The following is a 12,711-nucleotide window of genomic DNA, read 5'->3' as shown; positions in this document are numbered from 1 at the left end:
AATACATTCAGAAAAAAAAAAAACCAAGCACAAATCATGTCAGAATCTTTATTGGAAAAAGAAATCACAGCATCTCCATTATTATTCAAACACATTTAATAAACCAAGAGAAACAGTAGCAAAGGGCACCGACATGTGACAAACTGTACAAAACCTCTAGGCTTGCAAGCAAAACCTGAGGGGGAGGAGCCCACGGCCCAGCTGTGAAGGTCCGAGGAGCCACCCCCACCCCTTCGTGGATAACCCCCTCCCCCTCGGACCATTCAGTCACCCCTGAGAAAAATTGATTAAAAATGTGCAGAAACAAAGACACTTTTAAGAGAAGATTAGCTCCAACCTTGCTGTAACGGAACAATTGGGCCGCTGGGTTTCTGAACCAGGTACTGGTCCCCAGGGGCTAGCTAATGGTTTAAAAAAACCTCAAGAGATGCACATCGCTCAGATGAAAAGCCATCCCACCACTGGCTTCCTTTGCCATTTGTTGCCTTTCATGGGGAAACAGTATCTGTATTCATGTTCCAACTTCAGTCTCAACCACATAAAGGCAAATGCAAGGAAGAGCCCTGTCGCTAAAGAAGGCAAAATTACAACTAGTGGAAAACATGAAAGCCAGTTCTTGAATTTAACAGGGTCCGAAGGTGGCCTCTCATCTTGAGAAAAGAACATCCCAGGTGGGTGAGCTAGAATAGTGTCTTGCTGTAGCTGGAATTCAAGCCCTTATATTAAGAAAGCCGAGAGCTTTCCCAATCCCTAATACTGTTTCTGTCTCCAACTAAACTGCTCAACATTTCAGGGAGGGTTCCCCCAAACCATAACTAGAAATATTTAACAAGGAAAAGAAAAGAGAAGGTATTCATGTTCCAACAAAAAAATTAGATTTGCTGAAAACCTCTCACAACTTGTCAGCAGCAAGGGAACAAGAGGGTGGCCCTATTTATTCAGCAGAAACACAGTTTTTCTCTGCATTTAGCTCAAATCCTGCTGTTAACAGAGCAGCCTCATCTCAAATCTGATTTTATTCCAGATTTAAATGGAGCTGTTTTCAATGGCACTACATGTACAACAAAACGAGATTACTTTTACCAGTTCATTATCTTGACTTCAGGCACTCTTCTAATGTAGCTTCCCGGTGCGTGGTGTTTCTGGTGATCATAACATAAATCAATGAGGTATTTCTTTTAGTTTACTAAAGCTACACAGTAAAGATCTGCTTCCAAGCAAACCTAACACTGCTACGTGCCCAGCAAGGTGGGGAATCAGTTGGGTTAGACCAAGTTGGAAATGGCAGCTATTCTTTGCAGCATCCTCTGATTTTTTTCTTTCAACTAGTTCATGACACCATAATCTCCCTTCCCTGGAAGGAGAGATTATGAGGATACTTCTGTGGTTCTTATACTTCCTCACAATACACACACAAACACATCTGCTTATTTCTCAGCTGTGGACATACACTGACAACGGCTGAAAGAACAAGATACTCATAGATTTATGTACACATCACAGTGTTAGTTAAATCCAGCCATGACATACACTGTCTGACCATGCCAATACCCATGTATTATAGACGGGAAAGTTGAAGGACAAGAAAGTTGATTGAATTCCACAGAGTATGAAGCTGGTTGAGTTTAGCAGCCAGAAGCTGACCTCAAGACCTTTGGTACAGTCTGTTGCTACAGGGACTGAATAATGCATCTAACCCATCAAAATATTATTGGAGGTATGTTGGCAAAATGGTGGGGAAGCTCAGTGATATATGTACACAAATACTGAAGATTAATGGAGAATGTGGAGCAGGATAATTTGGTACCCTGATAAATTTCATTTTAAAACATTTTTGCTTCATCTGCATTATATTTTCCATGCTTTCAGTAACCATTCACTATCCTCTTTGTTCCCACTCCTTTTGTAACTAGGAAGAAATAAAAGGGGAAGCCTCATTACCACACACCATAAAACATGAAAAAGACACTGAGTGCAACTCCTTACTGAGAAATTCCAAGCAAACCAATTGGAATATAAGGGATCCTATTCCGATCACTGACTAATGTGGAAGTTTCAATTATTGCCTAGGGAAAACCAAAGCACTGCAGTTTCTTTTGATACTTTGGTTCATTATGCTCAGAGCTTAATTCAAAGGCCCAGAAGCTAAAGATGACTAACAAGAAACAAAGCCAGAATGTAGAGAAAATACTTCTGGAATTCCATTTACCAACAACTAGAAGGGACATTTCACTGATTAGGGATGGCACAAAATAATTTGACAAAATCAGCAAGTCCCATTTGTCTAAGATTAGAACTCAGAGAGGCACAACATTGTTACTTCCATTCAAGGCATTCCAACAGAAAAAAAAATACAGAAGTTCACAAATCACTTTGGACAAGAAACATCACAATAGTTTGGCAACTGTCATCATTTTACACCTCCCTTCCCCACCCCCACCCCAACCTGTGCAATGCCCTTTAGTCATTTTGGGTGAGAGGACACAAGGAGGGGTGAGAAATTTCAAGCACAGAGTCATAATGTGTAAATAAAAGGCTCTCTATCCCTGGACGTATTGGGTAAGAGTTGATAATGCCTACCAAAGTAATTAGAGTACAAATGAAAACCTGCTTTAATGCAGGACATCAAGAGAACAAGGGAATAGTTTCATGCTATTGAAGACAAGGCAAAGCTGAACTTGGCAGGAACAAATCTTCCATATCGAAGTACTGTTTTGAAATAACCCAAAGGACACATTCTAGATTTGGTGGGAGAAATGGGGCATAAGCTTCCTTCTTTTCCTTTTCTTTTCACAGAGGACAGGAAACAATACAACAGAATCTAAATATCACAGGTAATTGGACACCTTTTAAAAGCATGAAGGGCGCTGACCAAACTGTACTGCAAGAAATGCCTACAGTTAGATTTGTAGTGTTATTGGAAGAAAAACCCGTCAGCTAATACCACATCCCTCACTCAACTTTCTTATTTAACAGTTCTGAATGAGTAACATATTAAAAAAAAAAAAAGCTTGGTGAGTGAAAATGAAGGAAGAATATTTAATTATTCATTTTCAAATCTATTCTCCCTGGACCTGAAGGACTGTAACTAGGTGCTCTCCAGCTGGAAGATTCTCTTCTTTTCTCTTATAGCTTTCTGTGGCGGGGGTGGGATGAGCCTTTGGTTTTTACCAGGATTTAATTCTCCACTGGCAGGACAGGCTCAGCTTTGCTTTGTGTTAGTTTTATTACTGTACAAAAGCAAGGTTGGACTGCAGGAGAAATTCTCTGCCCAGCTAAGTTGCCCTTTTTAACATCTGGGAGTTTTAAAGTTAAATGCTTGGATTACATCCGTGATCCTCGCTCCTGAAGAATCTGAAAAAAAGAGAAGCATTTCATTTTAGAAGCATTTCTTGCAACATTAAAAAAGAAAGCTGGAAAACATGCTACCTCTCTCAAGATCTGACGTACAGGCACATTTCTATAAGAATTTATTGTACTTCCAATACATTGATTCCAAGTCATCAAGAGGGGTTTTTTTATATGTCATATCTAGCATATTGTGAACAGAAATCCCAAAAATTCAACAGAGTATCACAGTATTCCAACCAGGATATAGTTAAATTATATATTATTGCAGCCTGATACTGATATTTTAACCATACAAAATATACTAGCCTACTGTCAAAATTTGGGCATGCAGAAAGATACCTGAGTTTTGAATACAAGCCTTCATAGGCATACCTTGTAAAGCACAAGTTGGTTTGCTTTTCAAATGATCAGGAATACTTTGTATTGTTTGGATTAAACATCATTTTGTTTAACAAAATAGTTTAACAATGACATTTGTCATCAGTTTAGAGTCATGGATTCTACCAGAAAAAAACTCTCAGCACCAGCTTCTAAAACTGCTCCTCCAAAAATAAGCAAAGCCATTATAAAAGTGCCTCCAAATTCCATCCTAATCAAGAACTCAAAAAAAATAAAAATAAAAAATGGCTGGTATTTCAAAATTTGATATTATAGATTAAAATGAGTCATATGCCAAGAGGGGGACTAGAATTCTGACCGGCTTGAGCAAATTTATATACAAATAGTCCTCATTTAGCAAGTTACTCCTTAATAGAAATTTCCTTTTTTGACCAATGTGGGCATTTAGAACAACAAAAGCTTTCAGAGTGAAACTGATTAAGATCTGGTCAGTTTCAAGCAGCAGCTGCCAGCAATGGCAGAGTTCTAATCAACAAATTTAGGGTCACAGAGCTGTTTAAGGACATTAAAAAAATATTTTTTTAAATGAAGCAGCAAAAGAATGATTAGAAGTTGATTTTGGAAAGTTATAAATGGATTAGGAGATTTGAAATAAGATTTCATTGTAGAAATCCTTCCCATAGGAGTCTTGTTTTAAATTCTGAAAGAAAATACAATAGGATGGGAATTTGAATGCTGGACATCGGGGGAACAAGAGGTAATTATAGATTACAATTAAAGGAAAATAACATTTAATGTTGGCTTACTAACATAGGGTGGAACAAATTATTTTTAATACTGGACATATTCAAGGAGTAATGGATCCGCAAGTTAATCTTAAAAGTGTCTGCCATTATAGATAGATGGCTTTTAAGAGACATTGCAGAAGAGGACTGGGACTGATTTGAAAGTTGATTTCAAAATGACAGCCTGCAAGAATAATATGGAAAAAAATGTTACACTGAGTATACAAATAAAATTGGCTGATGTTTTAATAATTGAAAAGGATGTGCAACTGGCAGGCCGAAAAAAATGTCTTCAATAATTTTCTAATATTGGATTTGCAAAAGACATGTTAAAATTCTGAAAGAAATGAAAAGAAAACCAGCTCTAGGAAATTATCAGGGTTAAAAATTATGATTGTTAAGTAAAAGAAAGGAATATAAAGTGGGTTTATTCGATCAAGGTTAAAATACATATGTTGTTACTTTTGGCATTTCTTAATGGACTTTTGCTGACCAGGACTGAATGAAATTGTTGTAAGGATCTGGTTATAGACATAAGATGAGATATGGGATGAAGTGACTTTTTTGGTGGCATTTTAAGAGAAGAGAAGTTAAAATTGTTTATACTTGTTACAACAAAGAAGAAAGTTATTTTGTTATATATTTACCCCTTTGCTATATGTTTATTTTTCTATCTATATTTTTTTCCTGTACTCTCCATTTTTAATTTTTATTCTTTTATCTTTTGTAGTTTTTGTGTTGTTTAAATATGTTTAATAAAATTATTATAAAAATATCCACTTATCTATTTTTATGCCATTCAATAAATAGAGAAATTGAAGGATTCCAATCACAACAGGCTTCTCACCTTTGCTTTCTCACTAGGCTCTATGACAATGCCATTGGTCGAATTATTCAGCTCTCTTGATACAACACAGAGAAATTCTGCCTGATCTTCATTCCCATAGTTGTATGAAGATCCAATACTAATTAACTGTTAAAAAGGAAATGATATGTTAAAAATAGCAACATGAGATGAATATAAGATCAGTCTTATAACTTTATTCTAAAGTATTATTTAAATTTATTCTCATCTCCAACAATTGAGAGTTACAGATTTGGAAGAGAAGTACTTTTTAACTTCCTTTAACATTTAGAAGGTGAAAAAGTATGCTCATGTTATGCCTTTGAACTCTAAAAACAGTATGATGTACCATGTGACTTCCCTGTCAGATCAAAATACGAACAGATTTTCAGTTTTGTTATGCAACTATATACAGGTGTGCCAGATGTCAGGTCTTATACGTAAATCACAATGTTTTATTAATTAATATTTTTTCAGAGAAAGTGTTACTGTATTTAGGAATGTTCAAAGCTCATGCATAAAAAAAGGCATGTTTAGGAGACAATGGTGACCAATTTGATCACTGAATATGATTCATATAATAAACTGTTTATAGGGCTCAAATGGTACACCCTGTATATCTGTTGATTCTATTTGCAGAAACAGCACCAATCACTTCCATATTCATTACTCTCTCCTTCTTTCTACTATTATTTAAGCAATATGGTATCAATATTATGTAAAATAAAGAATTATGTCACTAGGAACTCCAGAGATAGCTGGGTAAAACACCAAATATTAGGACTATTCCATGCTGGGGGGGTGAATAGCTGCTCATGTATTCTAGCGTTCAAAAAATATAGAAACCAGGCTTTGCAGATTTAGCTAAAGCTGCAGCACCAGTCATTCATGCAATACCAGTTAAAAACACCTTCAAATAAATGAATAAATGTATCTTCCTGAGATCATGTGGCAGCTGTGAAGGGCTGCTTTTATGAAGTTCCTGACAGATGCTACATATGTGCTTCTTTATGCTTTTAATCATATTTTGCTCCTTGAAGTCAGATCTTCGTGCAGCTCTAACAACAATCATCAAAACAGAAATCCAGCAGTTATAGCAAATTGAAACAAAATCAGGAGAATGTTTTAAATTGTAGGGAACAGAACTATCAATATCCCAAAGGTGCTTTTTTCAAGAGGCAACTGGACTTTCTTGTTTTTTCTTTGAAGACATTTTGCTTCTCATCCAAGAAGCTTCCTCACCTTTACCTTTTTTTTACACCTAATAATCAGGCTACCATATAGAATTTTCATTAGATGTATACTTATGAGAATTCAAGATTGGCACAAACTGATAGCACTGATCAACTGTTACACTAAAACTAAGTAAAGAATGCAAAGGTGACTAAAAATCAGGCTTCTGCAAACAACAGGCACATTTCCACCCAGCATCATTGGCTAGTGAGATGAACAGCATATAAATATGATAAACAAACAAACAAAATGACATAATATATTCAGTGAGTTGGCCCAACTTCTGAACCTGTTAACATGAAATACCTGTTCAAATTTCCATCCATCAGACATAGTAGACACCATCTGGGTCAGTTCTTCTTCTTGGCACTGCAGAACTCGGTAAACATGCTTGACAGGTCCCTGGGTTAAAAGAGGGGAAACTAACAAGTTAGAAATCAGGATTGTGAGTTTTCTAAATAATAGTATCTCATTGAAATGATGGTAATACTATTATATTAAGATGGAGGAAGCTCATAAAAAAACAAACATGTTTAAAAGTGTTTAAAAGCATGCTTCTAGCCACCATAGTTGTTAAAACCTAGAAAGGGAAAGGGAAAGGGGATGTTTTTGTGAAAGACTTAAGAAACCAATAATATCTTGTGAAGGAGATCCCTATAACACAACTCTTATGCCACAGAGAACACACAAGCCTGTCATATCAAGTGGTAACATATGTTAGGATATGAGGGACCCAATACATTTATTTTCTTTCTAATGTGAATTACTTGAGAAGTTCTGCTTTCATTGTCTCGTATTCGCTCTTTCACCAGCCTCACTAGAGATGCAATGTTGTAAAATTCAGCTTCTTCCAGGACACCTGCAAATAAGGATGCAGAACATGGCTTCAGTATTTGTAACTACAAAATCTCTTGATCAGAAAGCTTTCAGATCTGATCTTGCTGCATGTCTGAAATTGGAGAATATATATAATTTATAATTTAATTCAGGACATTCTTTATTTGAAGTTGTGTGCCACAACTCAGGTTTTTTATTGTCTGAAAAGCCACAGAGGAACAGCCATAGATGTTGGGATGAATTTTTTTCAGCTTGTGTTTTGAAAATCTAAGAATGTGGATGGAAACATAATCTTTAAGCTACCAAAATATTGAAAAAATATGCTTTTTTAAGGAGGAGGCAAAACTGCACTGCTTGTTATTTGATTATCTTAGTGGCAAATTCTCTTTTTTAAATTAGCTTTACTTATCTTAGCAGGTTTTACAGAAAGAAGTAGAAAAAAAGAAAGAGACAATTATATGGGAAAAAAAATCAACAGCCAATATAACAGCAAAATAAAAACAAGTGAAAAACTGTACAGATATATATCACATTTTCATTAAATGTCTAGTCAATTTCTGGTTTGTATTTTAAAATATCATGGTCTCCTAACATTACAAAACATCATAAAATCTATGCCAAAGGATCAATTAATGAGCTATTTTTTTGACTGGGAGATAAAATTGCCTTTTAAAAAAATAGATATTACATACCTCTTGAAACAAAATCTTAATATTAGAAATGTTACCATTTTTCCAATTTCTCAAAATAATTCTTGCTGCCAAATTCTAAAGGCATAGTCTCCACAACACTAAAAGCTACAAATATGCCATTTGACGGCCAAATGACACTCATGAGCTGTGCACTTATTTAACTCAACAAATAATCTGGAAATCAACAAAATGATATAAAAATATTTTGTTAAGCACAATTCCAGCAAAACTGAATAAAAATCAAAAAACACCTCGTGAATAAAACTCCTTATGATGATAACCTGGAGATTCAAGAAACGTTTTCTCTTTTGATTCCCTTTATGAAAAGAAGCTTGTTTTTATGGGCTATGTTCCATTAGAAAGCAAATGCTAATATAATAGTCCCTAAAATAAGGCTCTAATGCAGTGGTTCTCAACCTGTGGGTCGGGACCCCATTTGGGGTCGAACGACCATTTCACGGGGGTCGCCAAACCACGCTGTCCGCCATTTTTTCCCCCTTTTCTTTGGCCACGCCCCTGGCACCCGGTGATGTATAAGTGGTTAGGGGTCACCACAACATGGGGAACTGTATTATGGGGTCGCGGCATTAGAAAGGTTGAGAACCACTGCTCTAATGAAAGCACTATCAAGGATACCTCCCTGCATAGTCATAAATACATGCCTATTTGAACAAGTTGATTTTGTATTGTTTTTCCACAGTACAATCTGAGTAACATAAACTTTCTATTATATTTTAAAGACACATAGATCATGAAATCAATGAGATTAAATACATTTAATTCTGGGCTCAGGCAAGACCAACCTTCATTAATACTACTACTGTAATACTAATTTATTAAATTTATATGCTGTCCGATTCTCAACAACTCTGGCTGGAATTAAACATCCCTAACTTTCAAAAGAGATTTATACATTTTTCTTACCTTCTTCTGCCAATTCCTTGTTTATTATGAGTTTTCCATGCCGGAGGTAGTTCAGGATTGGACCAAAATATGTGGGATCCCTATCAATGAGATATGCCCCTGTTTCATCCTGTTAGGAGATATCATTCTGTTATAGTCTGCTGCTCAAGAAAGATATTCCAATGGCATTCAGACATGGAACCAATTGTCATGAATCTGAGAATATGGTTCTCTGAGAAAGAAGCCAAATTCTTGCATCAGTGGATATCTTATTCTACATTTGTTTGTGTTAGATGATTCTGTGGCATAATTAAAAAAAGATAGACTGTGGCCTATCCATCTTGGCAGTATCTCATTAATTAGAAAATTATGTGTTTATTTATTTGGAATAATCTGCTCTTAATTATGTCACAAGCTTTCCTCCAAATTAAATTAATGCACAAGAAAAAATAAACATAATTGTACTGATTATTATTACTATATCCTATTTTTATCACTTGAAATATAATTCATTCTATGTATCTAACAAATCTGAGTTATAAATTACATCAGCACTTTTGGGTAGCGTAAAAATATTTTTCACAAAGACACATCCAGAATATTTAGTTTTTTTGATCTATTGGCTCAGATTTTACTTGGAAATGTATTCTACTGAACTTAGTGGACCTACTTAGCTAATTATCTTGGAGACTGATCTCAAAACTCCATTAACAAAAATGTGCAATCTGTAAAGATTTGTACAGCTTATTTCTTGTGAAAACAGTTGATCTCAATGGGACTTACTAAGTAAACACACAAGGACTGTATCACTCAGAAGTGTAATAAAGACCACAAATGTGATAACTCTCTATAACTATTATACCTTTTCACTATAATCTAAAGCACTATATTTAAAATTAAATTCTAAGGAATACAATTATGTAAGGTTTTTTTATAGGACATTTAGAATCCTCTGCATTGACATTATAAGTGATTATATGCTAAAGCAACCACTCTAAATATACTTTATCTTGGCACACAGCTTTAAGTACTGGAGAAAGAAGTTGCTTTGTATACAGATATTGATTTTTTTTTAAAAAATCATTACTTATTTTATAGATGTGAAACTGAAAAGCTGTATGAGAGAAAAAGTTAGGTCTCAAGCACAGTGTATAATTTATCTATTGAGTCCCTTTTTTACTGCTTAGGGTTAAAGTACCTTTTTGTTACCCATAACTTTCAATGGGTTTATGCTACGGCTATACTGACAACAAAAAGCACATGTTAAGAAGAGGTAAGATGGGGTAGAAAAAGTAGAATGGGGGGCATTGAATTGGCAATCAGAATCCTTCCTCACTTTAATCCTTCTAGCGGAACAAGCAACAATTAGCAAGTGGAACCATGGGATTTTGAACAGCTATTAATAAATAAAGCTTTCCTCTACAGAAATAGGGCTGAATTCAAATTCAATGCATTTGCAGTACTGAAAGGCTACAAAGGATGAAGATATTAGTCTTGATTCTGAAGGATATAGGATATAATACATTATACAGACATTATAAATACACGTATAACATTAGAAATATGTGTATGCATATTTTAACCATTTCTAATTGCATTATTACCCCAAGGTAAATAGATTATATTTAAGTTATTTACTGACAATGCCTTCATTGTTGAAGTGTTTGATTACAGATTAATATTCCCATTTAATACTGGTTGAGAGAAAAGCTATACAAAGACAGTGCTTTTAATTTGTCTTCTGTGTTCAGGCTAATCCTAAACTTTAAATAGAATGCTAAACATCCTGGTTTACAGCCACAATAATTAAACCAAGTCATTACAAACCACATCATACCTTAAATGCTGTAAGCGCAACCATATTAACATGCTGTGTACTATAAATCAGTATTGCTTATTAACAATGGCTCAACATCTTTTGTAAACACCATCAATACAGAAAAGAACAGCACAGCAAATCAAGGACTATGGTGTGCGTGTGTGTGTGTGTGTGCGCGCGCGCGCGCGCAAATAGCCCATTCCCCATTTTTAGATGTAGTCTAGAAGTGTCACTATGCTGTACATCCCTTGTCCCCTCCCCTACTTTTTCATCAGAGGTAACTTAAGGGCTAAAATCTATAGTTATGGTAAAACTGGAGTTCTGCAAGGAACTTGGCCTCCTTCCAGAAATTACGATTACTCCATTACACCAAAAATACAGGAAGGCGGCTAGGAAAGCGAACAAGAAGGGCGAAAACTAATATCGCCGGAGACGCACACACGCCCTTCAGTCTGGGTGTGCCGGGCTATAGGCATGGGGGGGGGGAAGAGTGATTTAGCGCCCGGCCGCCGCGCCCGCTCACCTTGTCCGAGCCCAGTTCGGGCCCCTCTTGGCAGCAGAGGCGGCAGAGGAACGACTTGGGCTCGCGGCAGAGGGTCTGGCGGGTGCTCACGAAGTAAGTGCCGCCCACGTTGAGCCGGACCCACTTGGAACCGCCGCTGCCGCTCCCCGCCGCGGCTTTTTCGGGCGGCGGAGGCTCCGGGCTGCGCGCGGGGCAGGCGGGAGCCGCAGCTGGGCGAGGGCTCGGCGGCCCCGAGATCGGGAGCGGGCTGGGCGTACGGCCTCGCGGCGGCCCCTCCCCAGCCACCAACTCCGCCATGCTCGGCTGCGGCTTCTCCCCTGGCTGACTCGGTGGGCGGGCGGGCGGTGGTCCCTTTCTTAGTCAGCAGCCCGGGCGGAAAGGCTGGAGCTGCTCCGGTCGAAGCTCGACAGCCATCCCCTCAGTCCCCGCTGACAGGGAACGGCGGACTTCCGGGAGGAAGAGTCTCTTCCGGGTCATCAAGCGCTCACCGAGTCGAATGACCGCGCCTGACCCCGTGCGTGGCCTCGGTTTCGTTCCAAGCGTTCCACCCTTAAAGGGAATCGGAACGAGTAATGGAACATAACATTCGGAAAGGTGATCGAGAGACACCGGCAGGAAATACAATAGGCAGCCGTGCCACAAATCCTAACAGTTTACCTGGGCCAGGGGTAGGCAACCTCGGCTCTTTTATGACTCATGGACTTCAACTCCCAGAATTCCTGAGCCAGCATAGCTTTTATGAAGTCATAAAAGAGCCGAGGTTGCCTACCCCTGACCTAGGCACTTCTTGGTTTGTGCTGGACGTTCCTAATTCATTTCTTAGTGAAACGAACAGCTTTTGACGCCAAAAAGGTGATGTTTAGAAATTGCCCTGCCACTTTGCTTCACGGAGAAGAGCGAAAAATCGTTTTAATATAATCTGGACCGTCCTTTTGAGAGAGAAAAGAGAAGTTTACTATATGCCTGTTTTGCAATCACGGGGGCAGCGGGAGCGGCCGAGGGATGGGAATACAGAGGGCTAAAAAAATGGACTGGTTTTACAAAAGCCTCCACAGAGGTCTGGGCTATTCTCCTCCCCGAATAGTATGTGCAACCTTTTCATATTATGATCTTAATTCTAAATAAAAGCTTCTTAAAAGCAACAGTTTACTAGTTGTCATCGATGAAATGTAACAGGGCGGAGACCCGATTTTGCGGCAGAAATAGAGCAGAAGATGGAGATTCGGTCATGTCTAGAGATGATGGGTTGGGTAATATAAGCACACAGTTCTGCGAAGGACAAAAATGGAAGGTATTTTAAGGGAATTCGTGGGAATGACGAAGTTTACTCTCCGAAGCATCTGGAGATCCCAAAACTTCAATTCGCAGCAAGGTTCAACTGCTTG

The 12,711-nt window shown here is 37.7% G+C and overlaps 1 protein-coding gene across 1 annotated transcript; it reads right to left on the bottom strand.

The window, feature by feature from the left end:
* Positions 1-34: 34 nt before the first annotated feature.
* KCTD2 (potassium channel tetramerization domain containing 2) lies at positions 35-11,893 on the bottom strand. Its single transcript, XM_039342906.1, has 6 exons — positions 11,327-11,893; positions 9,006-9,114; positions 7,320-7,411; positions 6,859-6,954; positions 5,323-5,448; positions 35-3,354 (listed from the first exon to the last, which is right to left on the bottom strand). Exons 1-6 carry the CDS (start codon positions 11,621-11,623, stop codon positions 3,325-3,327), a joined length of 750 nt encoding a protein of 249 aa, XP_039198840.1. The 5' UTR covers positions 11,624-11,893; the 3' UTR covers positions 35-3,324.
* Positions 11,894-12,711: the final 818 nt, after the last annotated feature.

Source organism: Crotalus tigris, unplaced genomic scaffold, assembly GCF_016545835.1.
Source record: "Crotalus tigris isolate CLP2741 ecotype Arizona unplaced genomic scaffold, ASM1654583v1 scf7180000017814.3102382, whole genome shotgun sequence".
Classification (NCBI taxonomy): Eukaryota; Metazoa; Chordata; class Lepidosauria; order Squamata; family Viperidae; genus Crotalus; species Crotalus tigris.
This window is presented reverse-complemented; position numbering and strand designations above follow the sequence as displayed.